At 32.4% G+C, this 18,847-nt stretch overlaps 1 protein-coding gene across 1 annotated transcript; it reads right to left on the bottom strand.

Annotated features, from left to right (window-relative positions):
- Positions 1–532: 532 nt before the first annotated feature.
- Positions 533–15,710, bottom strand: LOC124362671 (nucleolar GTP-binding protein 1). The gene is made up of 12 exons (XM_046817369.1): positions 15,527–15,710; positions 11,350–11,520; positions 10,260–10,363; positions 9,029–9,112; positions 7,839–7,992; positions 7,436–7,720; positions 6,991–7,146; positions 5,668–5,800; positions 4,129–4,328; positions 2,553–2,831; positions 2,298–2,435; positions 533–758 (listed from the first exon to the last, which is right to left on the bottom strand). The coding sequence occupies exons 1-12, from the start codon at positions 15,572–15,574 to the stop codon at positions 603–605; spliced, it is 1,908 nt and encodes a 635-aa protein (XP_046673325.1). The 5' UTR covers positions 15,575–15,710; the 3' UTR covers positions 533–602.
- Between the last annotated feature and the right edge of the window lie 3,137 nt (positions 15,711–18,847).

The raw sequence follows: 18,847 nt of genomic DNA, 5'->3' as shown, positions 1-18,847 counted from the left end.
CCTTTTTTAGTGATAGACTCTGTGGCTGAATTACCTTTCAGATTACAATATCCCACTGTGGAAATACATTTCTTTCCTTGACCTCTTAATCTGTGTATCAATGTGATCGTTTACTAGAGGCTGCTAAAATTGATCATAATTATTCATATTTCTTTAACGATGAAAATAAACAATGCATACTTGACAAAATAACAACAACAAAAATACTCTCAAAATTACACTTGCCCAACATTAGTTGACAGCTTGAACCACAGGGTACCAAAAGACACCCTATTAATATCAATATTTATTTTTGAGAAACTTCTGTAAATAGATTAATCAGAAAACCGATGATCACACTGACTATAGCGAGTATACTCAGGTGAGAATAATTACTTACGAAGAAACAACAATACAATAAAGAGGTTGTGTGCTACTTCCTTTAACTTTTGCCTCATCTGCAAAATTAAATTGTAAATACTTAGGTGACAAATAAATATTTCAATTTCATTTATAGAATGTAATCAAAGAAGGGAGAAATAAAAAACAACACTCTTTCTTTAGAAATATATACAGTTCCAGAATAGGTTACATAGAACATAAAAATGTCATGCAATCCAGTTTTATCTTCTGTCACTTTTTCCCACGCCGCGCTTGCCAGAGAAGAGATGCCTTGGCATTTTGGTGCCAATAAATCTATCTGCTTCACCCTTGAGACCTTTCTTTCCCACTTTCTTTGAAATTGCTTTGTGTGCAACTTTCTTTAACTTTTGTCTCATCTGCAACAAATTTAAAATACTTAGATGACAAATAAATATTTATATTTCACTTATAAAATGTAATCATACAAGAATCAAAAACCACCATTTACTTATTCATACTCTTGATTATACATTTTTGCAAAGCATTGTGTATTTTCCCCAATTTTGAGGTTAGACACTTTTTATTTACAGCTGACTACCAACTTACTGTTTCAGAGACTTCCTCTAATACAAGAACCATTATGTAGACTGTTGGTCAGATGTGTTGGTCGTACATGATCAACACTTTTGTGACTATGCCAAAAACACACGTCCTCAGCCAGTTAGCCTTTCAACCTCAGTATCACTTGATAAATGTGTCATTATTTATACTATAAGTCAGAGGCAATAACAAAAAATATACATAGTTATTTATCACAATTGAATTTTTACAGTTCAACATTCATTTCACTTTAACAATAGAAATAAAATGTGATGTTTTGAAGTTAGTTAGAAAAATATTAAATACTCTCACAGATCTCATCTACATTGGCCTACTGTGGTTGTCCGATTCAACCACACCACACCATAAGCTTAGCACTATGAAGCATATTAACACGCATGTATTTCAGTTATGGGTTTCAGAATGTTCTGGAATGGAATAAATTGCATAGATTGAAACATTCTAATTATGTTAATCTTACTTTGATAATTAATATTCACATTATTTGTGAGGAGGAAATCCTTAAAAAAGTAAATGAAATTAACAGAAGACTTTTAGGCATGGGAGATCACTAAAAAATAAACCCAATTTATCTAACCTCAAGCTGTACCCACTTTTGTCTTATAGTTACTTACATTAGGTTTAATAATTGCCCAACATTGTGGGCCATACACGGTGGCCTGACGAACTGACTAACAAAACTATGAGGACTACTAGGTGTGGCCTGTACAGCTGACAGACAGGACGTGGTTACAAAATCAATAACTGTCGTGGCCAGGCGATAGATATGATAGTCCAATCATGTAAATTTAATGCCAATCCCAAATAGTTAAACATTTTGTTACTTATATTTAATTAGTTCATATATAATACTAATATATAATATATATATATTATATTATATTATTGACAGGTATTTGGTCTTCCTATCATATGTTAGTTTGGTTATATGTGAAAGAAACGGCCAAAATACAAAATAATTGAATCGTAAAAAGTGAGGGCTCTGTGGTATAATGGTAGCACATTCACCCGGCAAGTGAGAGATCCGGGTTTAAGTCCCGGCGGAGCAAGTACTTTTTGCGATTCAATGTTTATTGAAATAAATTATATATATATATATATATATACAGTATTATATATATAATATTGTATTTCAAAATGTGTAAAAAAATTTAAAACAAATTAAACAAGTCACTGGTTGAACATTGTATTTACATAAAAAAAATTAATTTATGACACAATAAAATCTACCTGATTGTTATATGATTCTTAAAAATAAATAATCATTCTTTTTTAATCATCATTAGTGAAACATTAAAAAACAAACTTAAGAATAAGAAAATAATCACACTTACGGCAGGATCCTTGACTCCAGACAGATCTCTGGGAGGCCGGGACATGCTCCTGGCTCTGGGTTCTGATTCCATCCTCATCTTCTTGTTTGGAGGCCTTGACAATGATTTTGAGCGTCCTCTAGTTCTCTTGTAATGTGCCTGAAAAAAGTTTTAAATTATCATCAAACCAATTAACTTAAATACAAAATAATCTTAGTTTCACTAATCTGTTTTACATAATTATTGTGTGAAATAATAATGATAAGACAATAATACCTCTTCATTTGACTCCAAGTCAACACCCAGTTGAGACATCTGTTTCTCCAACCTGTTCACGCTCCTCTCCCTGACCTTGGCAGTTGCTGTTCGTGGTGTATGTGGTTTCGTTGAGTGTTTCACCAACCTAGCTTCTTGTTTCATGATTGTCTTCTTATCCCTGATTTTCTGAGCCAGCTCGCGTATTTCTTGCATTGTTTCATCCATCTCTATTTTAGGTACAGCATACATTCCAGCTTCTTCCCGCAGTGCTTCTTCATGTTCAAGATCTGCGAGTTTCTGTAAAATTTGTAGATTGTCTTTATATTTGATCATAATAAAGGCTTGGGAACAATTTCTTAGTCTTTATGGTTAATACTTATTTTATAAATTGGTTTATTTCTTAAATATCAATAGTTAGAATACACTAGGGACTTAATTATCAGAAGTTAATGGGACCAAGCCTATTTCAGATAAGACTTGGTCAATTTCAACAAGGACTGTTATTGAAAACATGCTTTTGGTAGGTGGTATTGTTATCTAAAACTGAGATTACTACATTATGGATAAATATGCCCCTAGTGAAATTGATTTTATGAGCTAAAATCACAAAATTGTGCCTCCTTTAAAATGTCTTTAAAATCTTTCCGACCCTAGAAACTTTTAGAACAACCACAAGCAGTGAGGATGCTCGTCTGATGATGAAAATAGCTTAACCATAACCGATTAGGATGTCAAAAAAATCTCTTTCATGTTATAAGGCAAAAGGATTGCCTATTCCAATTCCTTCATTTTAGATGAGTAAGACGTTCCACCAAAGGTAAGAAATGTAAACATCCCTAAAATCAATTTTCTTCAGTTGATAATATTTCATCCAAGTTTGCTTGGACGAATACTTTAAAGTAACTAAGGAGCAAAATAGGTTTGAATTAATAGGGCTGAAACCCAGGGATTGATACTAGTTGAGAGGAAAATCAGCAGACTTCAATAGAGAATAAGTATAGGAGCCAGATGAAACCTGAGGAGGGGTGGGTGGGGGAGTCACGTGACCGTCTGTACGATATTCAACTCTCTTGCATTCGTTCTGTATCTCCGCCAATACTAATCCGGTTATTTTCTAGCAACACCTTGAAGTTAAAAGAGATACAATACAAAGCCAGTGGAACCTGCTAAACCTACATCATACTGCAAAATACAACGTGGTACATCAGCCAAGGAAGTGCCAGAATTTCATCCGTTAACGGAATTATAGCAGAATGGGCTAGATCCATGTTTCGTCCGGAAAGAGTCCATAATGGCTCACTTACAAGATAAAACTTGTATTTAAATATTGTAAATAAGAACTCTATTAACTGAGAAACATGTAAACACTTTTGTATTCTACAAGCAGTTCTGGAGGTTAGAAATATTACAAAACTGAATAAGACCATTTTCATGCTGTTTTAACAACTTGAGTATCTATTATATTATTGCAATTGAAGGTAATACTCTCCTCCCCTGCACTTGTTAATGTGACGAGTTTAAAATTAATATTGTTATGTAAATTTTGTTATAAAACCGCAATGTACTAAATATTAAAATAAATAATTTTACTGACCTTGAAAATTTCTGGATCAATATAATCTGCAATGTTGTGTCCTTCCCATATCTCTGGTATAATGTCATACTTATATTTCTCAGGGATATCATAGTTCTTTTTGAGATCAAGCACATAGTCGTCGCCAAGTTCCTCCTCAATGTCACGCTCCAACTTGCGTTTCCTGCTCTGCTGTGTCTGCTTCTTCACTATCACACTTTCTGTAAATAATGTATTTTACTAATAACATATAAAGAAACTTATTTTAATGCCATTTTCATATTCTTTTATTGTTCAAAGGAAGTATTTCTGAATATTTGGTACCAATTATTAATTACATTAAGATTTTGTTTTACCGTTAGTGCTTTAAAGCATTCTTACATATTTAGTACAGTAATATATGTGTAGGCTGATGTATGTATACTGTTTCAATCAAAATGGACATTATTTGAGTAATTGGTTAGCAGCTTTAGTTTGAATTGAACTTTTATATGAACTAGAAATCATAGAATTATATTTATCACTAGCTGTTTCCCGCGGCTTCGCACGCTTTACGTAAGCCTTGGCCACGTATTTGCACTTCTGATTCAAGTGCATTATATTTCTAACACCGATGTAGAGTTTGCCATGTTGTCACAATCAAGAAAATCTGTGTATGCTTATTATATAGCCATTATACAAGTACACATGTATTTTATTACAAAGCGGTCTGACAGTCAAGCTTTAAGTTCAACCATATATTTATCATAAAGACAAACATATATTCTAACTTAGTGCCTTCAAATAGTCTTTGGCAAATTAATATACGTAACTGTCTCGTAATTGCAGTTTATAATGTGTAGGCGCTTTGAAAACTTTTATATTTTGCAGCGCCACCTCGTGGTGAGTTTTATAAATGAGTATAGCATATAAACCTTCTCCGTCGAAAAGATCATATACATTCAAATTTTCATAATGATCGGTCAAATAGTGTACGATTCCATAAAGGACAAACATTCATTTTTATATATATATATAGATTAGCTGATATTTGAACTCTCTCATTATGATTGATATTATCTTTTATTTCACTGACATATTTCATTTAAATAAATAACTGGGTTGTGTAGATATATATATATCGGACAGTCAAGAGACATACTGAACAATGAAAACGTATTTTCAAAGTGAGATACATTTTATTTAGTAATTAATTTTGAATATACTATCAGGCTACTAATAGTATTAGTAATAGATTACTACATATATTGAATGCAAAATACCCACATAGTAGGACCATAGATAGAAATTAGTTGGTGTTTGAGGCTTAATTTAGAAGTATAATTATGATGCACTACAACAGCTATACAACAAATACAATTATATTTATAGCTTAATTTATATTACTGTTTATTAACAGTGACTTGTGTTATCTTTACAAGCATTTCCACATGATGGTGGATTATCTGAGGTTTAATGCTAATTGCTGTCATCTTTCCTGTATTAATTATCCTGGATAATCTGGATTTAAGTATAATATTATGTACACTACTATGATAATTAGACAGATAAATTAATTACCAGGTATGCATGGAGGTCTTTCTTTGTTGTCCCTCTGCTTTGGATAGGCAACACGTAACCTGTTCAAAACAGGATCAAGTTTTTTGCCCAATGCTTTGTTTTCAACTCTGAATGCTAGCAGAGTTTCGCATGCCTGGAAAATCATAAGAATAACATTAATGAAATTGAGATAATTTTGTAACTATACAAGAGAAATTCTAGAAATAGTGATAGAAGAAATAAAACTTATGGCATGGTAGTAACGAATGTATATAACTAATGTCCTATTGGCTCTGAGGGAACAGATGAAATAACGTCTGCTACCGTGATTTTAAACATGCTAATTAAGTTCAGGTACTAATAGCGATAAAGACACAGTCACGATTTGCAGGATTTATATCTCATTTTAGTTATTTGGGTTTTCCAGAATAAACACAAGTAGGTAATTTGTTTATAACACTTAGCCCGGTAACTGCTACCTACTGGCAGCGACTGTAACTCTTCCTTCTCCTATACTATTGTGATTTCTTACCTGCTACTTTCATACAGTAACAATTAGCGATAACTGTTATTTAAAAATTGTGTGAAAAGGTAGCAGGTACGTGAATTTTGACCTATCACTAGTCATACCTACACTGTTTTTTTATAAAGAAAAAACTTGTCTAGAGTCCACGTTGTGGTGTTCGAAGATGAGGTTTATTGGTTGTACTGATTACTTCCCAAGACAAATTAGTAAAGATATTCCGACAGTAAAAGTTGATAAAAATATTTGTTTTTATGACATTTTATAATGTTAATTTTGGTACTAACTGTGTAAGGTAATGGCAAACATGTTAGCGCCAGCTTAACTCTCTAATGAGGAGTTGCTGTTTGCAATTTAGGGTTAAGGCCTATATCAGTGATGTAACGGATCTGAGGAAGCAATTCATTGATGTCAAGAAGCTCATTATTTTTGTCTCAGCAGCCTTGGCTGGCCACCAGTAAGTAGAAACTGGATAAATAGGAAGGTACCTTGATGGATTTTCAGTCTATATTTCTATCAGACTGGGACAAAATGGGCAAGAATTGAGAGTTGTAATTGAGAGTTGTTGCTACTCACTGACTTTCACTTTCAATGTTTATTTCATGTGTATCTTTTATTTACAAAAAACACTTCATGTATGTTCATGACAATTAATACAACACTCATTATAAAAAGAAATCAAATTTTGAAATGAATGTGTAAGTAATTTTTTGTTTTTCTGTAGCAAATATTTTAGAATGGAAATTGTTAATGAAATAAAACTGTATCTACTACATAAAATGATTTCAAACAATAATATATTTAAATTAATTTAATTTTACCTGTTCTTTTACTTCAGCAACACCATCCTCTGTCAGAGTGCTCATTGACATCACAGGCACTTTAGCCTCCTCAAAGGTCCTTAGCAACTCTTTCTTCTGCTCTGGGAGCTCGTCTACTTTTACGATATCTGTTTTGTTGCACACAACCATCAATGGCTGAAACAGGAGAATTAAACACATTAGGATGACTACTCAACTCGAAATATAGTAAAAGTTAAAACAAATCACAAGATTACATAACAAAATTAAAAAAAGGAGACAATAAAAAAATTCCATCCAGTTTAACTTGGAATTATTAGAATAAACACATATTAGTATAATGGTGGCTGGGAATATGTAATATTTCTCATGAAAAATAGATCAGGGAAAAATTAACCTGATATCCGTGGAAAAGTGTGCAAGATTCTTTACAAGTTCTTTACAAGATTCGCTACAAGTTGTATACCTTGTTTGCGAAGAGGGGCTTGATGCTGTTATAGAGGGAGACCTGCTCTTCAAGTGAATGACCGCACTGCTCAGAGACATCCAGGAAGTACAAGACTGCAGCTCGCAGATGGGCGAGGGCTGTCACTGCCTGCATCTCGATCACGTTCCGCTCCTCCAGTGGGTGGTCCAGGATTCCTGGAGTGTCAATCACTTGCCAACGCAAGTACTTGTAGTCTGTGTGGCCCACATACAGAGATTTCGTAGTGAAGGCGTAAGGCTGCACTTCCACATCTGCCCTGGTTATCTGAGCACACACGCAAAAGTTAAAATAAAGTTTAAGTATTAGTCTTATTTTAATTATGTACAACATCTATAATGAATACCATAGCTTCTTTCGTATTTCTATAACTTCCATGAAATACCTTGTTGATGAAGCTTGACTTGCCGACATTGGGAAATCCACAGATGATGATGGTTCTGGTGTACGGATCGATTGATGGAAGACGTGCAAGATGTTGCCTCACTTGCTCCAGGTATTCAAGATTTGACGCTTGGCGTTTCATTATTGTGGCCATTCTAAAAAGATCAACATAAGGATTAAAGACAGAAAACTTAATTCAGCTTTTTTACAAAACATATTAAAAATACAACTATTTTAGTACAGTACATAAACAGACAATCCGGTACAAAATAACAAGTGCCTGGAAAAGTTAGTTGTGTGTAATTAGCTAAGGGTTAAAACTTACAAGATACAACTGAACTGAAGAAATAGCAACTACTCTTTATTCACTTCAATTTCTAGTTGTACCTAGCCCCATCCAGAGAAATTTAGGGGTAGTGTACAACTAGGGAGTAGTTACTACTACTTTGTATTTTCTTCAAACCTAGTTATAGCTTAAATAGTAAAACATTAGAAGCAACTACTTTTTATTCACTTCAAATATTAATATAGAAACAAAAATTTGAATGTATAAAAATAAAGCTCTTTTGTTTTTCTTTCTTCTTTATAAGATCGAAAGCACAGTCTCTTCTTTTAGGACAAATTTCTCTAAAAACTTTCTTGTCAAACAAAACATAATGAGATACCAATGTTTTCAACAAACATTTTCTAGTTTATCTGTATTGTAATCAACATATGAATAAGTAATATAAATTCCAGGAATTGGAAATATAACACAAATCATATAAGGAAAGAGATAAGACAAGAACTTGCAGAAGATACCAAGCTGTTTTACAGTAATACAAGCTGGTGTTTCTGATCCTTGATCCTCCTCCTCCTCCTACCTTGAACAAATCGCATTACTAGTATAACGGATTTTTTTTTTTTTTTTTTTAATAAGAGATTTGATTGTAAGCCTATCTTACAAAGGGATTGTTAAAACATTTTTCTTCTTTTTTTAAGTATGGTGTTTATTTATTTCTATATTGCAGATGAATTCAGAACTAATACAACATTAGAAATCTTTAAATAGGGATATAAATTTAAATTTTGATTTAATCTCTGGGATAGTGAGTGACATCTTAAACAATGGGTATCAAATGTTAGTGACCATCAGTTAAAGTGTTTAACTCATATATTTAAACACAGTATTATAAAAATATATGTACACACCTTCCCAAAGCTGCTCTCTTTAACTGCTTGCATCTGTATAAGGAATCTCCAAACTTTAGAAGACGAAGATACTCCTTGGCCACACTGAAACATTTAATTCCAATAAATGTACTAAGCAAAACAGGTTGTGTTGGAGAATATGTGCTGCACATAATTTATGATCATATTAACAATAAAAAAACGTTTACTGACATAAAATTACAGATCATTGACAAAGTGAAGTCAGTTGAAAATATAAACACAAGCTCTGATGCATATAGATTGTATTGAGGGAATAAAAATAATATAGTTTATCCGCCAAAGAAAATGGGTTCTCTAGTAGATATAAGTGATATTAACTTTCAAATATCTTTTAATTGTACTTCAGCACAAAGGGTAAACAGTGGCTGTATAACCTCAGTGCTGCATTCATATTTCTGGTATTGTGGAAGTGTAATTCCACTAACTAAGCTTTATAAATTGCATTAAGCTTTCGAAAATATATTTAATCAGATCAAAGAGATAGATATATTTTGGTCTGAATTTAGCAAATAATAAAGAGGTTTACAATGTTCTAGTGGCTGTGACTTAAGTTATTATTTTTATAAACTTTTTAAAGGATGATTATGTTACTAACCCTTTGACTGGTGAGTTTTTTTCTCTGTAAGAGTGAATCTAAAGTGAAATAGAGACAACTACGATCTAATGGGAACAAAAACTTCTTGAGTGTTTATCGATTCCGCTGGATCAAATAGCACTTCCTGCATGGCTATCAAGATTACTGCAGGTGGCATGTAGTGAGCTCCTGAATTTGCTGCAGGATTACCAGTCATCGGGTTAACCTAACTTGTATAGCCTCACATTACAATTCCATATCTTATAATGGATTGAAAAAAGGCAAATAAGTCATTCTCACATAGTTGGTATGAACACAGAATGTATGCAGTCTGAGAAGATAAATTACTCTAGACAACTAAGTTGAAAGATAATCAATATGAGCACCACAATTTAAATTTCCGTCAATAAAGATTCCTAAAAATTTTGCATTATTACTAAGGTTGCTATGAGTTGTAATTTCTTGCATTTTGAATGCAAGAAACATGCAATTACAGACATTCATTACCAGCGTTCCTGAGTGACCATAACAATGTTCAGGCCGACCATATGTAATCACTGAAGGTATAAAAAGTTTAACTAAAACAAAAATTTGTAAACACAGAAAATTCAAGATAACAACAGTTTTGCTACTTACTTGTCAATGAGATGTCTTGCTTGATTAAGCTGTCCCAGCCCAAGCTTGTAGTGGTCTTTGTCATACAGAACATTCATCAGGTCAGCATAAAATGGATGAATATTCTAAAACACATTTTATTAGGCTATTAATTAAAAATGTATGAATGGAAATATATTAGGACAATTATTTTCAGACGTATAGGAGGATAATACAAAAATGAATTCATCTAAGATTACTGTTAAAATTAGTAAAAAAAATCAAATATCTCAATCAGAAACATTTATTACTATATTTAGTTTAATTTAATATAAATGGTTACAACTTATGTTTGGCATAATAAGATAAACAATTATTAATTATTTGCATTCCAAAAAGGGTAATAAAGTATGCATTGATACAACAGTGGATGTCTCAACCGTCAGAGCTGTCTCTACTATCTTCTTCTTCTTCTTCTATGGGGTGGCCTATTGCCATGCACTTAAGACTCAATGGCCTTCTGCGCACCCTGGAAACACACCATGAGGCCGACCAGTCTACGGTTTCAGCAGTTCTACAAACCGCCGAAAACAACCGATCAGGTCTTCCTGGGGAAATTCACCACCCTTGTCCAAACTACCAAATATGGCGTTCAACTCCAATAGTCAACCCAATTGATGTCAACTCGCTGAATGTTGCATGGAATAATTGTAGTCACCAGCCTGCCGTTCTGCTATTTCATCCGATAGTGTTTTATCTTCAACTTCATTGCAACCATGAAGCTATCGTCTAACACAGTGGATATCCACTGTTGCATCACCATTGGTTTTACTTTCCACATGCAAGAATTCATTTACAGAAGGCTATCTAATCTAATACAAACATCAATGTTAGAAATTCTGCAAACCGATGCAGTGCTTCCACCTTTGAACACAAAGAGTTGCTACGCCAAAAAATTCAAAAATATTGGAGAATTCTGTCAAATTCATATTTTTTTACTTAACAAACTTATCAAAGAAAAAAAAGTTAGAAGGCATTACTTACCACTCCAATTTAATCATAGCACAAATAACATTGGATAGTATAAACTAATATAAAGTCTACCACAATTAAAATGAAATACTATACTTACATCCAACTTAGGAAAATCCTGGATGATTTGTGAAAGACGATCATGAAAGTTTTGTTGAGTAAACTTAATTTTACGCATATAAAATGAACGTATGCGTGATATTTTGTAGTTTTTGTGAATAACTGTAGGAGTTTTCCTCTGAGTCTTTGACAATATTATGTTGATGAAGTCCTGAAAGAAAATATAGGAACATCAAACATTATTCACTTAATTGAAAAATACATTTTACACGTTATTGTCTATGAATATTTTAGAGTAAATTAACAGAAATATTACACAATCTACTTTACCATAGACTATTCAAGTTGTTAATCCAAGGTACAAAATAAATACATTCTCAATTGTTTATATTTTGCTCAGGGACAGAGCAATAATTTTAATTCATATGTTCAATCGGAGTTTCAGTTTCTGATTGTCTAACAAATACAATACCTCTTGGTACAATAAAGAATGCTATGATTATATTACTCATAAAATACTCAATGAAGTCAGTAAAATTGAATGAAACATTGTAGTATATTTCAGTAGAATTCCACATACTAGATCTAATTTGGAACAATGATCAAATTTTCAAAAAACAAGGGTTATCGAAAAAACAAAAACAAAATAAAACACACAATGAGACATAAGAAATTGGTGTTTCATCATATAAAATTAACACTATACATTTATTTATTTTAAAATTTAATAATCTTTCTCATATAGCGACATTATGTATTATACTGTGCGGTATGAGTCACTGGTGACTCATGGAGATGGTGAATTTTGGCATCTGATAGTTTAGTGCATGTCAGTGCTAGAGCACTCTACATGAAATTGGCAGAACTACAGTTATATGAGCACCACTGTCTACAGTGTTTACTTTATAACTGCTCATGCTTCAGACAGTTTGTATTCAATTAGATCAATATTAAATTATTATTAAAGCTCCAAAACATGAAAAAAAGATCTACAATGACAGCAGGAATCAGCACGAACAAGGAAAACCTGAGTCATGGGTGACTAGTGTCACACACGAGAAATAAGTGCGTAAACAAAATAATTCATGTGCAGCACAAGAAATCCGAGACTAATACATAATAATATTCTTTATTATAATAATTAAGATATAGATCTATCCACTTCAATCCCAAATTAAATTGGTGAAATCCGGTAGGGTTCTTAATTAAAAATGTATTAGGAGTCATCCCATGCCACAGTGAATATGTTTAGAAATACATGAACTTGTGTGGAATATAAAAGGATAGAGGGTTGAGCTGACACTGAGAGGGTTAAATGTAACAATACAGGCACTTCACTAAGTTAATAAATTAAATTTATAAGTTGACGCTGTAACAGACTATACAGAACATGTTGTAGATGGACTGGAGAGTCATGAACATTTGCTCAGTGTACTAAACCTCCCAAAAGCTTTTGACTGTGTGCACTATGAAACACTGCTGCACAAGTTAGAAGGATGTGGTGTAAGATGTCTGCCCTTAAAATGACTCAGGTCATATCTGATAAACGAGAACTGTGAGTGAAGATCTCAGATATCTTATCCTCGAAAGGAAAGAATACCTATAAGGTCCCACAGGAATCTATCCTTGGACCCATTCTTTTTCTGATTCATATAAATGATTTGAATCAATCGATCCAGAATGCAGAGGTCGTTCAGTAAGTGGATAATTCCACTCTGCTTCAAAGCTTAGACCTATCAAAACATGGAAGTATTGACATTTTCTGAGTTGAATTGTGGTATTGAATTTTTGAAAACAAATATTATGAAGTTTGCATTGTGGCAATTCGATTTTGAATCTAGACCTTTAGTTTTGTGGATGATTTCCTGTTTGAAGAATGGGTTTAATGAAATTCCTAGGAATTCACCTAGATAGTGTTAAACTGGGATGATCACATGGATCATATGTGTGCCAGGATTGCCTCAGGTATTTTTGCCCTTTGTGGCTTGACTGGATATTGTTTAACTAAGGTCCTGAACACTGCTCATTATGGTCTAAATAATCTTCTGGCAATCCTATACTTTGTATTAGGGTGCGTCTCAGTTCGAAGTGTAAATATTCATCGATACAAAACGAGAGGCAGGAACAATTTTCATGTCCAACAACACAGGACCAACACATGTAAAAATGTGCCTTCTCAAGTTAGATTAATAAACAGAATTCCAAAAACTATCAAACAACTAAATGGGGGAAACAAAATCAGATCTCAGTTGAAACCTACTGATGTGAAAAGCATTTTAATATAATTAATATAACTAAAACCTCATTGGCTACCGACAAAAATTGAGAGTTGGTCCTGTAATTGCGTAAAAGATGTATAAATGGAGTAACATGTCTTGAGTGTATTATTGTTAAAGTGAATAACTAGGTTAAATATAGGATGATAGTGATACAATAATTATGTGTAGGTATTGTATTTTTAGGATAAATTGTATTATTACTATTGGATGAAAATGGTATACGTCTAGAACATAGCACAAACACACCAATGCAGCAATCTCCCACACTGAGCGCAACATCTCTCTAAAAGCCAGAAATTGAAGTCAGCTGTCTAGAAAAGCTGACAGCATACTAACTTTACATGTACTGTACTCTAAAATATTGGTAAAAAGCATAAGGTTGAAACCTCTTTCATACTAATAACTAGCCTATGATATATTATTAAAAAGAATAGAATTTGGAGACCTAAAAATTCCATGTTTGTGAAATCATGTGCATTATGTCACTGTAGCATTCCCGGGCTTAAATGTGTTAGGCTACTTAGGTAAAAATTTTGCAATAGATTTAAACCAACTTTGCGAAGAATTAGAGTCTGAACTAGAGGCAGTTCAGAACCGGATGATAATACAATAATAATATATATTAATTAGAATAAAATAAAATTAGAACATTTTTAAATTAGGCTTAAATAAAACAACAAAAAAACTAACACAAAATAAACATATTTTTTAACTAAGAACAAACTATGGAAATTAACCATAAAATATTATGATATTTTTAGAGTTACCAACGCATGTTATGAAGTTACTATTGAATTGATTGGTTTCATAAAAAGATTTAAGAACTTTTCAACTTAACGCAATATCTTCTTCGTAGCAAACCCTACCATCAGCAAGGTCTGATGTAGCCAGCATAAAATGTAATTTTCCAAATGATATTTTCAATCTACAATCACTGTATTTGCAAATGAATTTCATATAATAAAATTATGTATAAACTAAAAAATATATATAAAAATAGGCCTATGTAGGTAATATTCTATAATAAAGTTTTTTTACTGTATACAATCTTAAACGTTATATGTATACACAAATTATACAATCAGATTTGTAAATATTTTAAGAGAAGCTACAATCATTGCAGAACCATGCAACTTCAATGAAAATAAACTTTATTCGCCAAATAGTTAAATTCGAGAAGTATTATCATAGGTAGATGTGGTTGATTTTATTGGAAAGAGCATAGCCTAACAAAATTATTTTTATCTTTTCACTAAACAAAATAAATATGCAAATATTTAACACGGAAATAAATGTTATAAACCAGTTCCAATTATGTTTCCATTTGGGCTGAAGTTTATGTATACACCTGAAGAACATAAAACAAATGGGCTGGTTGTATTTGTTGTGTTTTCATATTTATGCCAAATAGGTAGAGGAACTCTAGTTTATGCAATTACACTCCTGATGGGGTACACGATAGTCGAAGGTATTTATTTAAGTGCGGGATCAAATTTAACAATCACAGAGACAGGCAAACAATAGAAATGCAAAAATGAGATTCATAGCAATGTGTACCTAATCGGGCGCACATTGTGCTTTACGAAAGCCTAGTGTGTACAAGATGGCAGTTTTGAAAGTTCGCATGTACCCAATGAGGTACATTCATTGTGAACATGTTAAAAATAATGTATTACACTGTGAATTAATATTATTTGTCAATACTATGTAATATCAATGTCATTGATATTGATTTTTCAAAATAAGTAACAAACTTCTCCATTATGTTTTGTTTACATTGTTTCTAAAAATAGCCTTTTATCGAAAAACATCCAATTATCTGGATCGGGTCTGGTTTTAATTAATCCAGGTAATTGGAGTTCTACTGTTACAGAAAGTAGAGTTAGTTACACCAATTTAGGTTAGGTGTGCACATAAAACACCAAAATATGAGCTTACCTTTGAAGTAGGGACAACAGCAATTTTCTTGAAATTGTACAGCGGCATTTTGGTAGTATTATTTTAACACAGTATAGCTAAAATATTTTGATCACTAGTAGTCTTCAAAGAAAATAATTCATCTCCTCCCAAACCCCAACTTTGACAACACCACGTTGTCGAGAAAACGACAGAACGTAGCCTATTATTTCACAAAGAGTAGTCTATAACTAAAAGACTTGTGATTTCAAAGTCTTTGATTCAGCCAAAGATAGAGTATAAATTGTTGAGCTTATGTAAAAGGATGTATAATGAAAATTAAAATGAAGACAGGACGGAGAATCTTGCAGACATTTTTAAAAGTGTTAAGAATAGAAATAAACCTGTTTCAGGGCACCAACGTGAAAAAGTTATTTTGGAACCAACATTTTAGACTGGCAGTTCCACACTAACAAAGGAAATCAACATGTTTCCCAGAATAAAAATTGGTAGTAAGCATTACAAAATCACTAGAAACATCTAAAAATGTTTCTTTCAGTGTACTTTTTGAAAAGTATAAATAAAAAATGTGTTCTTTGCTTTGGTGAAACACACATTTCACTATTGTTTCTTCACTAAAACAAAAAAGGATGATTTACAATTCAAATACGGCAAGAACTAGGAATAAACCGTCTCTAAGTATTCCAGATAAGTCGTACAAATTATATCTGAGCTACTTTAACATAGCTGTAAGATTATATAAAATTTCTAACATCTGTAAATTTCTAACATAAATCCAAAATAGTTCAAAAATATTTACAATAGAAAAACGGAATGCGGGTTTTAGACCTTGCAATCGGTACGATGACATCTGGCTTTGACATTGAAAGAGAACTGTTTGATAATACAAGGTGTTTGATAATACAAGGTGTTGTCAGAGATATGGACAAGCAATATCCTAATGCCGGTATTCTAGGCGATGTGTTCAATGCAATTTAAATTATGATACGAGTTCTTGCAAAAATCTACAAACGCTCCTCTTACATGTGTGTTAGGGTACGGCGCATTTTGCTAATTATAAAGGTTGTTCTGTGTATAGAGAAATAAAAAGAAATCTGTTTCACCACTTAGACTGCTGTCTCGTCTATCAAAAACGACATCGAACCCGAAAAAATAGGGCAAACTGCTGGAAGTATTGAGTCTCCTGCTTCAATCGAAACACAGCTTCTACATCATACCCTTGCTTATAGATCCTTTGAAGGATATATATATAATCAAGGATTATACTGATGTTACATCTAAAAACAGGATTCCTCTAATGGAAATACCAGTGTGACAGAAATCATTGATGCGGTTTCTTTATGAGAAACTTATGGCAAGCAAGCTCATCAAATAGGTACTAGCCGGCAGATGGAGACTTCAATGCAAAACATGTATTTTGCGGTCCTAGCTTAATTAATTAATACCCGTGGAAGAAGCTTGCTGAAGCCTATGGATAACAATAATTTCAGTTATTTATCAATAAGAGTATCTACTTTTTGAGTAACTGTTGGAAATAAAATTAGACTTTATAGACTTTTTAACCAGAAATGTTACTCAAAATTACATGGATATTGTTTAATCTCTTGACTCGTTTAAGTTCTTTATATGTAAATAAACTATTATTTTATTAATGTATCACATTTAATTATTGTTCATATTTTATTGAATAGATTGTAAATAATAAATAACAGTTGTAACGAATTCAAATAATTCAACACCGCTGAATGCCTTAAAGAGGCCAAACAGTAATAATACAAAGAATTGCCTTAGATATTTTTTTTTAAGTTCTATCCCGTAATGACTAAGTTGGAATAATAACTTTTAAGTTTCTTTTTATTCTGAAGTGTTTATAAATTAAAAATTGAATCTGAGTGTTCCCTCCAAAAGCATTATTGCGTTGTCATAACACACAATTAAGATAGTAGATATGTCAAGAATTGCTATTAAAAGTGTGTTTGTACGAGATGAGTGTCTACAGAAGTCATATTGGTCAACTCGCAGCTCATTACACAATTGTCTTCTATCTCACTTCTAACATAAAATAAACCGATTTACTTCTCAACTGGATCACATTAGAGATTTTGGTCAGAGCGCACATACTTTTTAGACTATTTACAGCAGCATCAAAATTGTTAGTCTAAAACCATAATACATATAAAATTGTATTGTATTTAGTATATGCATATTGACGTGACAACGTCTTAAATTAGGTTGCGGCTCGGAGTCACTCATGAAAAAGTGTAACGCCCGGTAACGTTACGATGCCCGTCCAGTGGGTCCGCCGCACGGGATCCGCACGGGATAAAGCAGATAACTGTGGGTCCGCCGCACGGGATAAAGCAGATAACTATGTTTATTCGTGAAAATGTGGAGTGCTTAGATTCGTCATTTACAACAACTACAACAATAAAGGTAAATAATTGTACACTGATATTTCATCATCGTAAACTATGATTGATTGATTAATTGTTAGATTGACACAAAAGTTGAGAAACTGAGTTTATAGGTTATGTCATACTATTGACAAATGTTGATAGTGTTAAGTAAATTATTAGTTTAAATCACTCTGCAATCAATCGTAATTCAGTCGATTGAGAAGAAACAGCGCGTATTGCTAGTCAAACATTTAAAATAACAAATTATAACCTCTAACCTGTCATAACAGTGCGACCAAACAAACGAACTAAACCGACCAATCACCACGCGCGGAATTAGAATTTAACTGTGTTTAGCAAGAATTTCAAATTCCAATTTTAGTAAATGTTTTATTCAACTTTACCATTTACAATAACAAATTTTAATTAATTTCAAATTATGTACAATGTTTTAGTAAACAAAATATATTTCTATAGTTAAAATTTGTGCAATTCTTATTTTCATTCAATTCCTTGTTCCTATTGTACAATTTAATAATATTCATATCAATAAATATTCTACCGAGAAAAAGACGTTGTCACGTAAAATCTTCGCCCGTAAAACCGACTTTACAGGCAACCATAATTTTTTTTACGTATTTTAAATTTTATGCTAACAGTAAATGAGTTAAGAATGTTTTATCGTAACTCAGGTAAATTTTCAATGTATCAACTCTTCTATCTATGTAGCAACTTTTTGTGACAGTAGAAACATAGAGATTAGATTCTAGTGCGAATACTCTCTCCTGTTCCATTAGGTGAAGATGAAACTTTATATTTGGACCTACAAGATCGGCAATGAAACTAAGGCCGAGAGTGACCATAAGTGTGACACTATATTGATGTCACTGGTCACTAATGAATTTTACATTCCTAGATTATAATCGGTTATATAATACCGACTTAA

Source organism: Homalodisca vitripennis, chromosome 5 (assembly GCF_021130785.1).
Source record: "Homalodisca vitripennis isolate AUS2020 chromosome 5, UT_GWSS_2.1, whole genome shotgun sequence".
NCBI lineage: Eukaryota > Metazoa > Arthropoda > Insecta > Hemiptera > Cicadellidae > Homalodisca > Homalodisca vitripennis.
This window is presented reverse-complemented; position numbering and strand designations above follow the sequence as displayed.

Excerpts from the sequence above, each read along its gene's own strand:
- LOC124362671 (XM_046817369.1), bottom strand. The coding sequence starts at position 15,574 with ATGCCGCTGTACAATTTCAAGAAAATTGCTGTTGTCCCTACTTCAAAG. Across the intron at positions 4,329-5,667 it reads AAGACCTCCATGCATACCTG|AAAGTGTGATAGTGAAGAAG; the intron begins GTAATTAATTTA and ends CATTATTTACAG. Across the intron at positions 2,436-2,552 it reads ACTTGGAGTCAAATGAAGAG|GCACATTACAAGAGAACTAG; the intron begins GTATTATTGTCT and ends AACTTTTTTCAG.